Source organism: Camponotus vicinus, unplaced genomic scaffold (assembly GCF_025532165.1).
Source record: "Camponotus vicinus isolate PSW18456_S1 unplaced genomic scaffold, iyCamVici1.0 SCAF_3, whole genome shotgun sequence".
Classification (NCBI taxonomy): domain Eukaryota; kingdom Metazoa; phylum Arthropoda; class Insecta; order Hymenoptera; family Formicidae; genus Camponotus; species Camponotus vicinus.
This window is the reverse complement of record NW_028141967.1, coordinates 15,589,417-15,607,030: the sequence shown is the minus strand read 5'-3', so window position 1 is coordinate 15,607,030 and position 17,614 is coordinate 15,589,417. Positions and strand designations below refer to the sequence as shown.

General features: G+C 35.2%; 2 protein-coding genes and 1 long non-coding RNA gene across 4 annotated transcripts in view; 2 read left to right on the top strand and 1 right to left on the bottom strand.

Annotated features, from left to right (window-relative positions):
• Positions 1-12,005, top strand: part of Cv-c (RhoGTPase activating protein) — a 233,802-nt gene extending 221,797 nt beyond the window's left edge. The window contains exons 11-16 of one of the 2 annotated variants that reach the window (XM_083093742.1): positions 5,574-7,281; positions 7,375-7,712; positions 7,829-7,980; positions 8,221-8,502; positions 8,644-8,823; positions 9,013-12,005. In XM_083093742.1, the coding sequence (XP_082949868.1) occupies positions 5,574-7,281; positions 7,375-7,712; positions 7,829-7,980; positions 8,221-8,502; positions 8,644-8,823; positions 9,013-9,127 (2,775 nt within the window). In that variant the 3' untranslated portion in view covers positions 9,128-12,005. Of the gene's footprint in view, positions 1-5,573; positions 7,282-7,374; positions 7,713-7,828; positions 7,981-8,217; positions 8,503-8,643; positions 8,824-9,012 lie in introns of both variants that reach the window. The other variant, XM_083093741.1, reaches the window with a different exon arrangement.
• LOC145968362 (uncharacterized) lies at positions 11,679-12,120 on the bottom strand. Its single transcript, XR_014437724.1, has 2 exons — positions 12,007-12,120; positions 11,679-11,939 (listed from the first exon to the last, which is right to left on the bottom strand). It is a non-coding gene; the product is annotated as an uncharacterized LOC145968362 (long non-coding RNA).
• An 18-nt stretch (positions 12,121-12,138) lies between these two features.
• Positions 12,139-17,614, top strand: part of LOC145968358 (cilia- and flagella-associated protein 298) — a 55,478-nt gene continuing 50,002 nt past the window's right edge. Inside the window, exons 1-5 of the mRNA XM_083093747.1 lie at positions 12,139-12,563; positions 13,756-13,905; positions 14,533-14,618; positions 14,702-14,872; positions 15,287-15,502. Of these exons, the coding sequence (XP_082949873.1) occupies positions 12,425-12,563; positions 13,756-13,905; positions 14,533-14,618; positions 14,702-14,872; positions 15,287-15,502 (762 nt within the window). The 5' untranslated portion in view covers positions 12,139-12,424. The remainder of the gene's footprint in view (positions 12,564-13,755; positions 13,906-14,532; positions 14,619-14,701; positions 14,873-15,286; positions 15,503-17,614) is intronic.

Below are 17,614 nucleotides of genomic sequence, written 5' to 3'. Positions count from 1 at the left end.
GCTTCCTTTCCATTCTGATTGACTGTTGCGTTGCGACTTGATTCCCTCGTGTTACTTACAGCTGTCAAATCGAGCGAATTTTGACAGTTTATGAAGAAAATATAGTTAAAGAAAGTTTAGAAAAAAAGTGAAAAATATTATTTTCACCATGCTTACTTCATAAAAAGCTGTCATTGCGGAAATCGCGTATAGCTTGACAATTCAATAATATAATAAAAAATGAACTAAATTTGTTTATAATTAACTTTTTTTTTGCTAACGAAGATTCTCCATTTTTTTAAGTATATTTAGGATTTTTTAAAATAAATTTTACAAAACGTACAATTTTTAATATTTATAATATTTAATATTTAGAAATAAATTAGAATATTTTTATATGGTTTAATATATTATAATATATATATATATATATATATATATATATATATATTTAATATTTAATATGTTATATATGTTTATATGTACATAATTATGTATGTATATTTTTTTCTCGGTTTATTTTGGTAAAAAGAACAAAATAGTGCGCTTGTAATAATGTCCTAATATTTTTATATATTTCCTGTTTTTCGTTAGACATAAAGAGAAAATGTAACATATAAATTTTACAATTTAAAGTTGCATAATAAATTTAATTTCATAAAAGGTAAAAAACATACCTATTTTTATCAGCTTTTTTTTGCCAAGTACTTATTATAATTTACGTTACGAACACACGATTAAGTTCATCTTCCTCCAGGGTTTACTTTAACCCGGAAAATCACACACTCGAGAGGGTGAAAATATTCCTGAAAATTTCGCTTTACCTTTCATCCATCCTGCTCCCGTTGCTTTCGCTTCCCGTCACCGAGAGAACAGAAACGACACGGTGACCCCTGTGTAACTACGTATATCTCGTCGAGCCCTCCCTAAAGGTGACTAAGCCGAAATAGGCGTCTTTTCGTGCGCGTCGAAGACGGTTGGCTTTCTAACAATGGGGGCCGACATGACTTCTCGTTACGAAACTTGACGCCTTTGTTGTTTCCACGTGGACACACATACATGGACCGAGCGAGCGTGTGCTCGCGACCTCGCGTGATCCTCTCGCCACATGACAATGGACCTGGTTTCACCGGCGCAACATCTCGCACGGTTTGCACGGTGGCACCTCGGGGACCACTCACACTTCCCCACCCGGGGAAGATCACGTTTTGAATCTCTCGCTTCAGGTTTTTCTCAGAGCGTTGCGAATTCACGACGTGCAAAAAAAGGCGACTTGATTTCCAGAGAACAATATTCAACGACTTCTTCGAGCGCTGACGTATCGATGTCACGAGTGAAATTTCTTTTCACGCCTCGCTCTTTCTCCTCCTCGCCATTCGGCTTTCGAATAATAAAAATAAAAAAAGCGTTTATTTTATTAAAGTAGAATGATAAAGAAAAGAACCATGTTCTTATAATAATATTGAAATTAACGAGAGAGCATTTCTTCCTATTTTTTATTCCTATTTTATTATTATTTATTATTTATTATTTATTCTTATTTTATTATTTACTTTCTTTTATTTTTATTTTATTATTATTTTTTATTTTATTATTATTTTATTATTTTATTTCTTTTATTTTATTTTATTATTTACCTTCCTATTTTATTACTTACGTTTAAATTTCCTTTAGATAAATAATGCTGTATTAATTGCAGTAATAAAGTCGCTAATGATTCTCCGACGAACGACCTACGCGGCATCGTAAAAGCGCATCAGAAATGTACATTTCCGAAGGGAATGTTTTATTTATACACACCGCAGGAGGCAGCGGAAGGAATAATTAGCATCGCGAAAATAGTTTCGCAATTCCTCGCCTTACATCTCGCGCCTCGTGGGCCTCATCAAAGACGACGTTTGTCATCGAGGTCGTCGTCGTCGTCGTCGTCGTCATCCGGTCGATTTTATTTCCGTCGTTTCGACGAAAGGGTTTCGAAAGAGCCCTGCAACGTCACGTCGCGCGCGAAATGCACTCCGAAATCTTAAAAATCTATTTTCCACCGGACGCCACCCACGCCTCCATCTTATTTCCCGACTGGTGTCCCGCGGGTATTTTTACCCGTGGCCTACATCATCCCCGGGGGAGGTGCTCCGGTTCATTATTATCGACCCCTCGCGTAATCGAACGAGGAAGAAGAAAGAGAGAAACATCAGAAACGCGTGAAAAGACGAAGTCCCTCTCTCGTTTCTTTTCGTCCATGACGAAGGCTGTAAACCCATTTCGAGTTCCAGCGCTTAACGCGGCGAGATCGTTCCGGTAAATTATTTTTTATCACGTGTCTTTATATCGTATCTTTGCCCCGGGGACGTGCGTTATTCCTATAAAACGGAATTTACCGCGGCGATAAAAGCGCGAGATCTCGTTCGCTTCGAACGGAGCTGGAGAGGATCGTATGTCTGCTTCCAAGTTTCTCGAGATGAGTTAGGAACATACGCTTCGGTCGTAGTTAGTCATCAGAGATGAGCCGTGGTATAATGTTACGATATAAGTGAGTGTAATAGCCAGTTGTAAATTTTAGAGGGTATAATATGAGGGATAATTTAGGAGGCATAATTGGAATATAATTACTTTGACATGATGGGAATTTAAGAAGTTTCTTGTAATATGTATTTAATCGATCAATTAAAAACACATATAATATAATTATGACAATATATGCTATGTTTGAAATTATTATATGTCGTTTGAACAAACAAAGACATAGACTTTTCGGTTTTCATTCTTCTATAAGTAATAATAATAATAATAATAATAATAATAATTTTCTTTTTATTTCAATCGCGCATACTAATTATTGCGATTTTGGAAAAAATCTTGAATTTTTCGATCTGTTGGTGTTTTTCGAAGTTTCTCGAGATGAATTAGAAACATATGCTTTAATCCTATTTAATCCATCAGGGAATTGTTAAGTATGATATGATATTATGATAAAAATCAAGTATAAGTTTAAAAAATATAAAATATAATTTAGGAGACATAATTAAACATAACATTTTAATATGATAAAAATTTAAGAAATTTTTCTTCTTATAATACATATTTAACCAACGAATTAAAAAATACAATATAATTATGATAAATATATTTTAAAAATGATATAATATCATCTTTAAAATTATTAAATGCCATTTAAGCAGAAAATACATGAATTTTTTGGTAATCTTCTGACATTCTTTTCTTATAAGTAATAATAATAATAATAATAATTTTCTTTTTACTTTGATCGTGCATAATTAATGCGACCTTCCAGAGAAAAAATCTCGAATTTCTCTTGATTTATTGGTATTCTTTGAAGTTTCTTGAGATGAATTAGAAACATACGTCCTGATTATATTTAATTCGTCAGGGATGAGCTGTTAAATATGCTATAATATTATGATATAAATCAATTGTAAATTTTAAAAGTGTAAAAATATAAAATATAAGAAAACATAATTAAAACATAATTATTTTATTATGATAAAAATTTAAGAAATTTCTTCTTATAATCTGGATTTAATTAACGAATAAAGAAAACAACATAATTATCATGAACACACAATATAATTATGATCAATCAATATCATATTTAAAATTATCATATGCCATTTAAATAAAAAATACATGGATTCTTTTAACAATATTCTGACATGTTTTTTAAGCAATAATAATAATAATTTTTTTTACTTTGATCATACATCGAATTTCTCGATCTATTGGTCTCCTTTGCTTAATTATTATTACACCAGCCGATGACCTCGCGGTTATCGAACCGTAATAATTTTGTTTTTCTCGTCCACCACCGAAGGCAGTAAGGAAATGCTTGACTTATGACCTTAAGACCCCATCTCGTCGATTATGAGCGGTAAAAGTGGCCGCCAAGCACACGGAACACTTTCTACGATTAATTATAGTGCACGGGCGCGAACCGCCATGTTCTTCAATACCTTAATTCGTCGCTACAAATTGATTACACGAAGCGCCCCATCGTCCGTTTAAACATCCGACGAGGATCGTTAATCTCGCGTTACGTTTCTCGATGTCCGGTCGGACAACGTTAGTCACACACGTCTTTCCGAGTCACTTTGTTAGCCCACCATAATCCCGCGGAAGGGACGCGCGGAGAGGCTTTTTACGGATTACAAGCGCCGACCGGGCAGTTTATTATCGTTATTATTATCATCGCTTCTCGTTATTTGAGGCTCGAGCTTAAATCGCACCTTGCACACGCGACGGGATTATCCTTCCCACGAAATAAATCGACTCCTGGATTGAAATCACGCGTGCGAGTGAAATTTCCAGTCGAATCGAAGTCCCGGATCCAGATCGTGATTCAGGCTGATGAATCACCTTTTGGCACATCGAGTTTTTGCCTGACAATTTGGGTCAACAAGGATATGGCCATAACTAACTAAAGATGTGGCAATATTAAGGTTGCTTAAGACAAGAAAATATTCGTAAAAATAATATATTGGCATTGAAAATTTTTGAAAACCTAAACCTTTTATCTTGGTTTTGAATAAATCTTTGTAGGGAAAATCTTGTCTCTCTATTTTATTAACAATTTTTATCTAATATTGAAAAATTACTTAAAGTAATATTTATATAATATAATCTTTATAATATAATTTTTAGACAATTTTATTACTTTTTATGTCATTCGTTTACTTCCAAAGAAAAATTTTTAATTAATTTTTAATTAGTTATCAAAACTACTAAGATTAAAATTGTCAAGATTATTAATTAAAAAAAAAACTAAAATATGTATTTGCAAATTACATGAGAAAAATACTACTATATTATATACGAACTTAAAAAAATTTATTTGATTTAATAATTTATTAATATATTATTGATTTAATAAATAAAAATATTTATATTAACAAATTTGGAAACAGTTATTACAATATAAGATTTTATACAAGTTTTTTGCAATTAAATAATTGTATAAAATTTTATATTGTTTATTGTAATAATTTTTTCCAAATTTGTTAATAAATGTTTTTATTTGAAATAAATAATATATTACTAAATATATTATTAAATAAATCTTTTTAAGTTCATATATAATAATATTGATGTTCATATAATACTGATATTTTTCTTATCTAATTTATATGCAAATACATATTTTAATTTCTTTTTAATCACAACCTTGACAATCTTAATATTAATCTTAATATTGCTTGCTTAATCTTAATATTGCTTGATAACTAATTAAAAACTTTGCCTTGATCTCGAGTTCAAGACACGACAATATCAAGACTAGTCTTGGTATCTCATGCAATCTAAATAATATTAAATAATATTTAATTTTCTATTTATTTTAATCAATTAAATCCATCAAAATTAATACATTAATTCAAGATTAATAGTTAAATTTGGCCACATTTTTTCATCTTTGAAAAAAATTGCATTTTATCAAGATTTAAATAATAACTATTCTTTTCATATTATTTATATTATACTTTTTTGTAAACTATCATGTTACTATTAATTATTGAAAAAGCACAATTAATTATAGCATAAAAATATACCTAATTTAAATCGCGTGTCGTTACTTTCGGTTACAGGGCGACGGCAATGGTGGTGACGAATCTGACGAGGACACGCAGTGCGCCCTGAGCGAGAACTGGACCTTCGAGAAGAAGACGAGACGTTGGTCCCGCATAGTCGACGTCACGCAGGCGAACGTCGAGAGGCTGCAGGCGATTGCCGGGCAAAACGCCGCGTCCGAGGAGGACTCCCTCGAGGATCGCCTGGAGGCCGAGGAGGCGGAGGACACCATGCTCGATAATCTGCGATACGGTAGCCTACCACCTGGCACTCTCCCCGACGAGATGGGTCCGCGATTTCGCAGGACCGGCTCGGAGAGGCTGCGGGACGGCGCGAAGGCCTTCCTCAGACGCGTGGAGTCCCTCAAGTCGCGACGACGGAAGCGTCAGAATCGCGACGGGGTGGTGATTAGCGGGCCTCAGGTGCTCGACGTGATGTCCATGCAGCAGAAGATGAAGGAACTCAACTGCGTGGACGTGTCGCCCACGGGTCCGGCGCCGGTGGCCTTCAACGATCTCCTGTCGGTATCGCCTAATCAGATCCCCGGCTCACCGGTCACCCTGCCGGCCACTCCCTATCATCTGCCGCCGTCGCCTCTGGCGAATGCGCCCAGCCCTTTCGGCGATGACTCGTCCAGCTACTGTTCGGACGGCTCGCAGGGCGGTGGACCGACGCCTACGCCGACCCGCACGAAGATGAATCGCGCCCGCCGGTTCCTTCATCGCGGCAGGGAGGATCAGGGAACCTTGAGCGACTCCGAATGCCAGCCGACCAACTGGCGGCATCGATACTTCCGCGATGCCAACAGCAATCACGCCAAGGTGCTCGAGTTCGTGAACGCGCATCCTCAGAGCTCCAAGGATTCACCTGCGAAGAACCCGGTGATCAGCGTCCGCGGCGGCAGTCTTAATCTCGGCAAGGAATCGCAGAGGTATCGCGACAAGCTCGTCCAAGGCAAGGAGGACAAGGTTGCGGGATCCTTGAAGCGGGATGAGAAGATGCACAAGAGCTTCCGGCATCGCGACGAGTATAAGGATAGCAAGCAGTTGTCCAAGGAGGTGACGATCTACCGGGAAAAGTCCAGATCTAGGAGTTCGGAATTGGCTGGTAGTCAGGAGAGCGGTTCCACCATGGCCAGTAGAGACTCGGATCAGGAGGAGGAGTCGCCCAGGCACAAGGGGACCGTGGTCAGATGGCACAGCTTTCAAAGAGGATCGCTGTACCCTGAACCTTTGGACCCGCTGTGTCCCAGAGCGATGGCTTCCATGTCTTGCGGACAGCTTTTAGTCTTGAGAAAATTGGCATTGTTGAAGCTCACGGCATGCATGGAACGATATTGCCCGACTCATCGCACCGGCTGGAACTGGGAGCTCCCGAAGTTTATCAGGAAGATCAAGACGCCTGATTACAAGGACAAGACCGTCTTCGGAGTGCCGCTGTTGTTGTCTTTACAGAGAACCGGTCAAGCTTTACCTAAGTGTATCCAGATCGCTCTGAGGTGGTTGAGAGCCAATGCACTGGATCAAGTGGGCATTTTCAGAAAAAGCGGCGTCAAGTCGAGGATACAGAAGCTTAAGGTCATGACGGAGACCCAGGGAGACAATATCAATTTCGACGGGCATCAGGCATATGACGTCGCCGATCTTGTCAAACAGTATTTCAGGGAGTTGCCGGAGGCTTTACTGACAAACAAGCTCTCAGAGACATTTATCGCTATTTTTCAACGTAAGTATTTTGATTGTTGCTTGTTCGTTTTTTGCTTTATGGGTCGCGCAAAGAAAGAAATATGATTTCACAGTGAATCGATTCTTCTTGCAGATGTACCAGTGGAGCTGCGACCGGATGCCGTGCAATGTGTCTTGTTGTTGCTGCCAGACGAGCACCGCGAGGCGCTAGAGACTCTGCTCGACTTCCTCAACCACGTCGCCAGCAACTCACCCTATAACCAGATGACAGCCTCGAATCTAGCAGTGTGTCTAGCGCCGAGCTTGTTCCATTTCAGCCACAGCAACACGAACGTGACCAACAGGTCGAGTAGCGTGTCGCCACGTAGGCGGAAGACCGTGGGTATCCCCGATCAGCGGGAACTGTCGGAAAACAAAGCCGCTCACGACTGTCTTCTGCATCTGGTCAAGATGCATCGTGAATTATTCATGGTGAGTGTACCGAGGCGTCGTCATTCGTTGATCGCGATCTCTCAGCGTTTGCTTCCTTTGCATCCAAGGCACGAGACGGACTCGGTTCATGCTACTACTGTTTTTTTTTTTTTCAGGTCTCATCGGATATGTTGACGCAGTGTCATTTTAATTACATGGAGGAGAGTATTCCTGTCGCGCTAGAAGAACTCGGCTCGGAACTGAAGCAGGATTGGAGGGGTTACCTGTACGCTTGCACCACGGCCTTATTGAAGGAAGCGCGAGAAAAGTAAGTTCATATCATTACAATATTTATATTATATATTAAAAAAACAATTATAGGAATAACATGGATAAAATTAATTATAAAGCTGTGAGAAATGAAAAATATGTATAAATAAAAATAAGAAAGACTGAAAAAGAGTACAATATGACAAGTTTGACTTAAACTTGACAGATATGTCTAATAAAATAAAATCGATGGATTAAGAGGTTTTGTTAAATGTAGACCTATATTTTGTTCTAGCAGAAGTCGCGGTTGGGTCACGGTGAATAATCCCGCTGACAATACTGTAGAAATGGCGTACAAGAAAGTGGGTGACGGACATCCGCTTCGTCTCTGGCGAGTATCAACGGAAGTCGAAGCTCCGCCGAATGAACTTTTACATCGTGTATTACGAGAGAGACACATCTGGGATCCGCAACTTTTAAAGTACAGACTGGTAAACAAATTGGACACCAATGTGGAGGTCTTTCAATACGCCACCGGAAACATGAGCCCGTTGCCCGCCAGAGATTATTGCGTATTAAGGTAAGTTAATAAAATTGTCAATAATTCTAATTAAAGATATATTTATTTTTTTATTTAAATAACGGATGTTTTCTGTAAAATTTTGGGCGATATTGTTAAAGATATTTAAAATTCCTAATCAGTGTAATTAATCTTTTATAGATCCTGGCGGAATGACCTTCCCAAAGGTGCTTGTGTCATCGTGGAAACATCCGTGGAACATCCAGATGCTCCTGTCATGCTCGGCGGAACTCGCGGCATCGTTTTGGCCTCTCGTTATCTTATCGAGCCTTGTGGCAGCGGCAAATCCCGCATTATGCATTTATCCAGAGTCGATACGAAGTAAGTAACATATTAAACATCTTTGCAAATAATGTGCTTTATCTCCTTCAATCGTTTATTTGCTTAAAAATATTTTCCAAAAAAAAATAAAATTAAATCCTGGACTTTTATGTTGATAATGGAATAGATAATGGAATATGATGTGAATTTTATCAAAAAAACTAAAAAAGTAAAATGATTTGTTTTCAGAGGTCGCACACCTGAATGGTACAATAAGAGCTACGGGCACATCGCCGCTCTTCATTTGAGCAAAATCCGCAATTCTTTCAAGCACACCACCGACGGGCCCGAAAGCAAAGTTTGAGAGCAGGATACCGTGCAACACCAGCTGTTGCACGGTTCCACCTCCTCTTCCTCTTCCTCTTCGTCCCCTATGTTTCTCCAAATTCCCGACGAACAGCAGTACGATCATAGAATCCTAAAGGAGGTACGACAGGTCCAGCCTACGATCGACGAAGAGTAATCTCGATTGATCGAGCAATTAATATCCAAAACCCACCGATGTCGTAAGTTAGCTTCATTCAACAACCGGTTCTAGATTCGATATAAGTAACTCGATGTTATCGTAGTAGTAGGAGAATCCTCCGTATGACGTTTACTGTCCAAAGATCTTACCGTCCGTTTGTCGTGAAAGTTGTCAGGGATAGGATGTAAAAAAAGAGGATTAAATTATCTCATTTAGCATTAGATTTCAATAACAAAAGTGGCTCACTTCGATAAATCAATCATTTCGGAATTTAAAAAAGAAGACCCGTTATGTTTGCACTTCTGTCGTTCAAAAGCTTATAAATTTTATCAATTCCTGGATCGCGATCGGACACGATTCTTGAAATCGTGTCTCGCTGCATTTCATTGATCTAATCGCATTTTAATGCTAAGAGATCGGAGAATGGCCGATAAACGCTTCTGGTTGCGAGATACAAGATGAACGTCATTCGGTGTTTTCGACAACTATGTTACGACGTATATGTTCGGTGTGAGAGTAGCAATTCCATGGGTTTATTCTGTGCTACAGCAACTTTGTATCTGTGATAAAAATAAGGTAAAAACATACCCGCGCGCGCGCAAAAATATATATGACCAACAGTAAAGTAAAATAAAAGAATAACATTAATAAAATTAATAAAAAAATTTTCTCATAATAACTTATCCAATTAAAGTTCCTGATTGATATAAAGATTCACCGCGTTTCGAGTGTTATTAGAATAACAGATAATACGACAGCCAAATTTTCTTTTATATTTCATCTTTCGCTTTATATTTTATCTTTTCCCAAGTGCAGCGAGATTTTATTACTCTACAGAGATTATAAGCGTCAAATATATTTTTCTTATAACTAAAACTTCTATGACTAATAACATTTTAAAATGAGCAAATAAATTCGAGCAATTTTGTGGAAATAAAATGTCGCTGCATCTCACTCTAAACTGCAGAATGCACTCATCAGTTGCAACGACTGCGATTAATTGTAAGCGATCTACCGCATTTAAGTTAACAACACGCGCGCCAACAACGCACGCCGTTTCTAATCAAGATGATGACCGATAAATGTTCCTGTCAGGCGCCTAAATCAGGGACGAAGCCTAGATAAGGTACTGTCTTGCAATACAAGATTCATTTCACACGTTCTACACAAGATACATTTTGTATGTTTCTCTTTCGGACCAAATGTCAATTTTTTTTTCTATCGTAGCGTATCACGTTAAGGTAGTTGACACATTCGTTGGTAGGGAAATTTTCCTCTCCCATAAATGTTGCCGCACGTAGACGGACGAGTATGTAAATGTCGCGTAAAACATGTACACGTGTGTCTATTTATAGCTACGTGCTTTTACAAGCACGTGTTTGTTACATGTTAAAGAGAGAACCATGTCGTCTCACAGTCCGAGTTGCACGAGGTGCTGCTTAAAATCGTGACAAAACAAGAAAAACACGCAGAGATGATGAGACATTTATTTGATTATTAAGCGAAAATAATTCGTGGCTATAATATTTTTCGAGAAAAGTCGCTCTGAGATTATTCCTTTTTCCTTATAATTATAATACCAAATATGATATTATCTCGACTTTTAATATTGTTAATTAGATATTTTGTTATTAAGATATTCAGAACTTACCTTATACTTTGATGAAATATTTCAAAAACGCTTTGCGCGTCCAGTGCATTTATATAAATAAAGCGGTTTGTTTACGCAGCTCTGCTCATTATCGTAGAGCTATCGCCGAGCAATGCGAAAGAATTTTGAGTAAAGCGTAGATCTCGAGTGGCGGATTAGTTCACTCGGCATAAACAAAAAAAAATTATCATTGTTACTCGTGTCGATGTTAAGAGTTAAGATTAAAAGAAGAAAGACATCTCTGTTTTCATTGTATCTCTTTGGAATCGTCGCGAATCGATCAATTTAGGACGTGCGTTTAAAATGTTCGTTCAATCGTTCGACATGTTCATATGCAACAATTACTATAGGGACCATCTCTCTCATGCACGTGACGAATAATTTAACGGAATGTCATTCGCGAAGTCGATAAACTGTAAGAGGGAGAGATGTTACATGTTATTGAAATAAAATAATTCAATAATGTGTAACCAATCGCGTTTCATTCAAATGAAATAATCATAGATTTACCGTCTCTCTTCTTCAAATTGATACGATTACAGTTTATCTCCTCTTATGAGAATCCATTTCCGTCGAATAATTTGTCACATTCATGGACCATCTTTGTTCGGACCCCAGACAGGAAATGACCTGCGCATAATGCACCTCATCGAATCGAATTCTAAGTGTATTTTAACGTAATACTAGTCACTTACATGATAGCCGAGAGTTACGGATTACGATAAAAGATACCATAAAATTTTATTGCGCAGCGTGTGTTGCCGCGAGAATATATTTAAAAATATCATTAATTAATATTGTGCTATATATATACATATATATAAATATACATTATATATATTTCGATGTTAAGTAATCATACGTAAATATATTATATTTTTGTGTCCAAAAACCGCCAGTAGAAACCTGACGGCCAAATAAGGATGCCGTCGGTGTTTCTTAATATTTGTAATTATATACATATACATGAACGTCTTTATTCTTCTAATCCGTGTTCCACTAGAATGTAAATATGTATATTATAAAATAATGAACAACACAGAGTTATATACTCATTAATAGCTACGTCTTTCTTTCTTATTGTTTCACATCTCCTTTATTTGTTTGGTGTTTGATCATTGCCATCTTGTCGGCCATTTATCAGTCGCATGAACTTTTCTTTCGCATCGATAATCAACCGTGCTCCTCTCGTATTGTTTAATCAATAACGCGTGTTACCATGGACAATGCATCCCGACGTTCAGGTTGTTTTTGTCGAGTGAATTGAATATACGGTTGTTTAGTTTCTCATGACAAGTCGCCGGTGCACTTGGCAGAATTTACTTTGCCGCTCAAATCAGATTACATATGAGTCTAATATATTTTTCATTTCAATCGTATTTCTATCAGAAACTGTGTACGAGCTAATTAAAATATCAAAAGTCATACATTAATCCGCATAGTGCAGAAATTTTGGTACTGTTTGAAAGTCTTAACTCAGCAAAATGGTGAGATTGCACGTGAAGAAAGGTGACGAGAGCCAATTTTTATATGACACCAACGTAGAGGCAAATGTCGACGATGTTATACATGATATTGCAATGATCTACAACGGTCGTTTGAAGATTTCACGGATCTGTTATGGTAAATGTCTTCTCGAAAAGTAGCAAAGTTATTCTAGGTACATATGTTAGTAAGATTAAACAAACGTTTTTTTTTAATTTCAGATTACATTAATTTTCTATATATTTTTATATTTTAAATTATTTTTTTCATATTTCTATATTTTAAAAATTTAAAGTTTAATACAAAAATGTATTAAAAGAAACAAACAATAAATAAAACGTTTTTTTATTGAAAAGGACATGTTTTTTTATTATTTTTTTAAATGTAATATTATATTTCTTCATATCTTTTTTATTATTATATAATTTATTATTTTATATTAATGTAATATAACGAACTCTGAAGTCTTTTTTCAAAAGTAATTTTAATGAATTAATGAGATTTTTGGAGCAAATTGTATCAAACACGACATGATTTAAATAATTTTTAGTTAAATGTATAACAAAACTTTTTATTATGCATCTGATTGAAAATAATTATATCGTATTTGACATCATTTTAATCGTAAAAATCTCATTAATCTATTAAAATTATTTTCTAAGAATAATAAATTAAAAATATAAGAATTTTAGTTTTTTTATTATATTAAAGTAATGACATTTTTATATAAAAATTACGAAAACCGTGTTTTTATATCTATAATAACGACAATTCATTTAAGTTGAATTTTGATTTGCTTTTGGAAAATTTACCTTGTTAAAAATAATTACATAACTATATAGGAATGCAATTGGAATGCAATCTACATTTAAAATAATGTCAAATTTATTATTTAAAAAAATTACTTGTAAATCAAAAAACCGTTAAATAAAACGAGATTTGTTTATTTTTACGAAAAAATCGTATTTTACATCTTTTTTATTTATATCTTTAGCACACGGTAATTTCGACTGCCTTTTACGAGCTTTTTGTAGCATTTATGGGAATCCTGGCTTCGTAGCCGGAATATTAACGCGAGAAATCCATTAGCGATTATCTCGGGGCACAGCCGCGGCTTGTAATAACAGTGTATAATAAGAGAGGTCCCGAGGACCCCCCTCGAGTTTATGAACCCATCTATCCTGGGTGCCGTGTGTGTAATATTAGTCACACGTCGCGCGGGATAATAATTATACTTGTACTTGACACCGGTTGGTTGCCCTCTCGTAAGCTCCTTCACACGCGTATATTCTTTCTTTCTCTCTCTCTCTCTTTCTTAATTGAAAAATAGAAATCGAGGAGCTGGCTAAGCACGGCACGATGTTACCACCTGAAATAATGGGCCTCACGGACGAGCAGGTCGAGGAGCTCAAACTCAAGGACGAATGGGCTGACAAATGTTCGCCCATGGGCGGCTGGACTTTCCACAAAGACAAGATCGGTACGTGACGCCGCTCGCCGGCATCGGATAATAATGGTTTCAGAAGAGTATCTGCGAATAACTTGCGACATAATCGTGATCGCAAACTTTCGGAAGGATTTAAGAGCGAGAAGCGACTGTGTCATAGGAAGAAGATAGGGAATTACGTTATATGGATGTTTTTAATTTCAATTTTAGTTATTAACTTTTTTGTAGAAAAATAGTTATTTTTTATATGCATCTTAAATTATATGATGTCATCGATACACGTGTATTTTTTCAACATTTTTATTTTTTAAATTTCCATCATTAAAAAAAAATCTGCATTTTTTAATAATTTTAACAAAACTGCAAAATGCTTGTCGTAAAATTATTTTGATTTTTTAAGAGTTTATAATATGATTTTTTATTTTTTTCATAAATGTTGCATGATGATATTATAATCACTCTTCTTTTATAATTAATATTCTCTCTTTCATTTTTATTTTAATAATTTTAAATATTTATAAAGTAGTTATATATAATTATAAATATTTATAAAGCATTTATATACAAAGTTTCGTAAAAAAAAACACGCAAAGAAACATATCATTCAAGATTTATTTGCGTTTTATACGATGAATTAAAACTAAATTTAGATAAACGTAGGTCGAAGGAATGGTAGACAGCCTAACGAAAAGATGCAGGAGGTGCTGAAGAAAACTATCGAGGAAGCACGTGCCATGACATCAAAAGTAAATGCAATTTGATTTGTTACACATCACATTCTTTGACATGGCCAGATTAAAAAATTCCTTGACGTCTTGTCCAATCATAGAAATTAGTGCAACAGGAGAAATTGGTCACCCAGAAGACAGTTCAAGAGGCTCTGGATATCCTAAGAGGTGCCGTGATGATCGTTTATCCGATGGGACTTCCGCCTCACGACGTGATACGCAAGGAATTTGAAAATACCGAGGATCTCACCGGTACTCAAGCATCTCTCGAGGTATACGCTTTTAAAAATTAATAATCAATATATAAAGTACGAGACAAACATATGATTTAAAGAATATCCTTCCCCATTAAAATTATTTGATTTGATTTGACGTCATTTTGCTACCTTATATTATTTCTTGAACATTTCTTCAACATCAAAACAAAGATATTTGAAGAACTCTAATGTAATATTTTTTATTATTTCTTAAATAATCTTTTAACGTGTTTATTCTGAGCAAAAGGATTAATTTAATTTAATTTATGATTACACGTATAAAATTTTTTTAAATTTAATTTTTGATTACACGTATAAAATTTTTATTTAGGAAATGCGCCTTTAAAACTCTTATATTCCTTGTGAGAAAAATAAGCAAGGATTGGCGACATCTTCATTGACGTTTAGAAAGGCGTGCATTTGTCGCAGGTAATCGATGTGCAATTGGCTCAATTGTGGTTCTCCGGAAAGGAGCTATTACCGGGGAGGAAAATGAAAGACTTTGTAGGTAATAACGAGAAGACCAAGATAATCGTGAAGCTACAGAAGAGAGGATCAGGAAAACCGGCGAGGGAGCCGCTAATGTCGGAGGACGAGCGCAAGGAATTGATGCTGCGCGCGTATCGTCGTCAGGAACAGCTGAAGGTAAGTACCTCTGCATGATGAGTATCTTCTCATGACGAGTATGCTTTTCATCCGAGATAGTGTCTGTCTGACTGCTATTGAAAATAAAATATAACAATCGCATTATCCTAGATCATTCTTAATTTTGAAATTTTTATGGGTGAATCATCAGACAGTATTAACGTTTATCAACAATTGGTGATCCTCTTGTCGATCTTGACGTGTTCTGTTTTACCACCAACTATTTATTCGAAGATCAATAGAAATATGAAAATTACGGATAGAAGTAATAGTAAAATTTTTCCAAAATTAGTTTCCAAACGTAGTTTATTAAAGGACGAACTGACATGCAAGTATGTATTATAAAGTGAATCGATTTAATAATTCGCGAAGTATTTTAGAACGAGAACACTGCTTCTCTAAGTCACCTTTCATTGATCTACGTGCTCAAAAAGGGATAGTACATGTCTATCGATTACACGCGCGTCCTTTACACGCCCTGTAAGTAGTATCCTTCGAAGTAGGGTAATTTATTTCAGAAACAACTCGCGCGAGCTTGTTTAAAAACTAATACGAATCTCTCTCGAGGCATCTTTCTAATCCACGTTGACACATGTCTTTTATATCATCTTTTACATACAAATAATCCAATATTTTCAAAGCAAGATGAATGAATAATTTTATATTTGAATTCAACATAATTTAATTTAAATAATTTTGATGGAAAAAGACTATTTTGACATTAATTTTAAAAACCTGCTTTAGTGTAAAATTTCACACACACATTATTTGTAACGAAATGATTACAACAGAATTCAATACATGAATTTTTTATACATAAAAATTATAATCCATTTATTAAACAATGCTTATTTAAGAATATCTACAAATAATACGTAAATATTTATTATTGTGATTTTTATAAAAATATTTTTTTCCGCTTACTAAGTAAATAATATTATATATATATATATATATATATATATATATATATATAATATGAGTACATATTTATTGAAATTAATTATAATGGAGACATTGGGGATACTCGCAAACTAACAGGTAGGTGTATTGAACTCGAAGAAGCGAATGTCCCATTTCCATTGTTTCCATTATCGATTAGAAGTTGGAATAAATAGCTCGTAAGTACGACTTCTATAAAGCATAAAAATGATTAGATATAGATTACGAGAAGCGACATATGTATATTCCATGATATTATTATTTAATTTTACACACATGTATCACACACGTGTCATTTTTCTATTACCCTGAAATATGTTTCGTAGAATCCACGAGTATTTCTTTAAAACAGCAACAGGTATGCTAATCTTTTCAACTGTTGTTCGCTTGAATGATCATAGATATTTCGTCAAGGGCTAACTGACGAAATTACTTGTCAAAGAGTTTTGTTTTTTTTTTCTCTGAGAAAAATGTAAGCTTGATCGAGCTTGATTGAGTGTGAAAAATATATGTCGTGAAAATTATGTACGCAAAAATGATATTTAAAAAAGTAGAAGATACACATTTATCTTAAAATTCAAAATCTCTTTAATATTGCATTTCACAGAATCACTGAATTCCAAAATATGACGATATTAAATATGTATGAAAATCATATTAAAATCTTGAGGTTAATAATAATATTATTAATATTTTAATTAATATTATAACTCGATATATTGATGTCTAGGACTTGAAATCTAATTTCAAAATGTAATTAGCAAATTACTTTTTAGCTCTCTAAAAATTTCGACAGAAATTATTTTCTGGCTCTACTGCATATTATTTTAAAGGAGTGTAATTACACTTTTTCAAGCATTTCAGTATTTCATTGTTACGTCGAAGCAACTACGTCGCGTTGATCAATAGATAGAATGGAAATTAATGTTGTTTTTTCAGTTCGTGGAATTAATTGTTTGTTCAGTAATTTGTGTCTCATCCCGTTTTAAAGAAACTCGAATAAGTAACGGAAAAAAGTATTCTCATTAAGAATCTCATTAAGAATCGTCGTTAACTTGAAACGTGCCGTGCGGGAAATTACGTCGGTGTGTATTGTGTGTTCATAAGACTTTGTTTCTTCTCCTTAAATCGATAGAAAGAAACCGCGATGTTTGTTACCATGTAATTTAT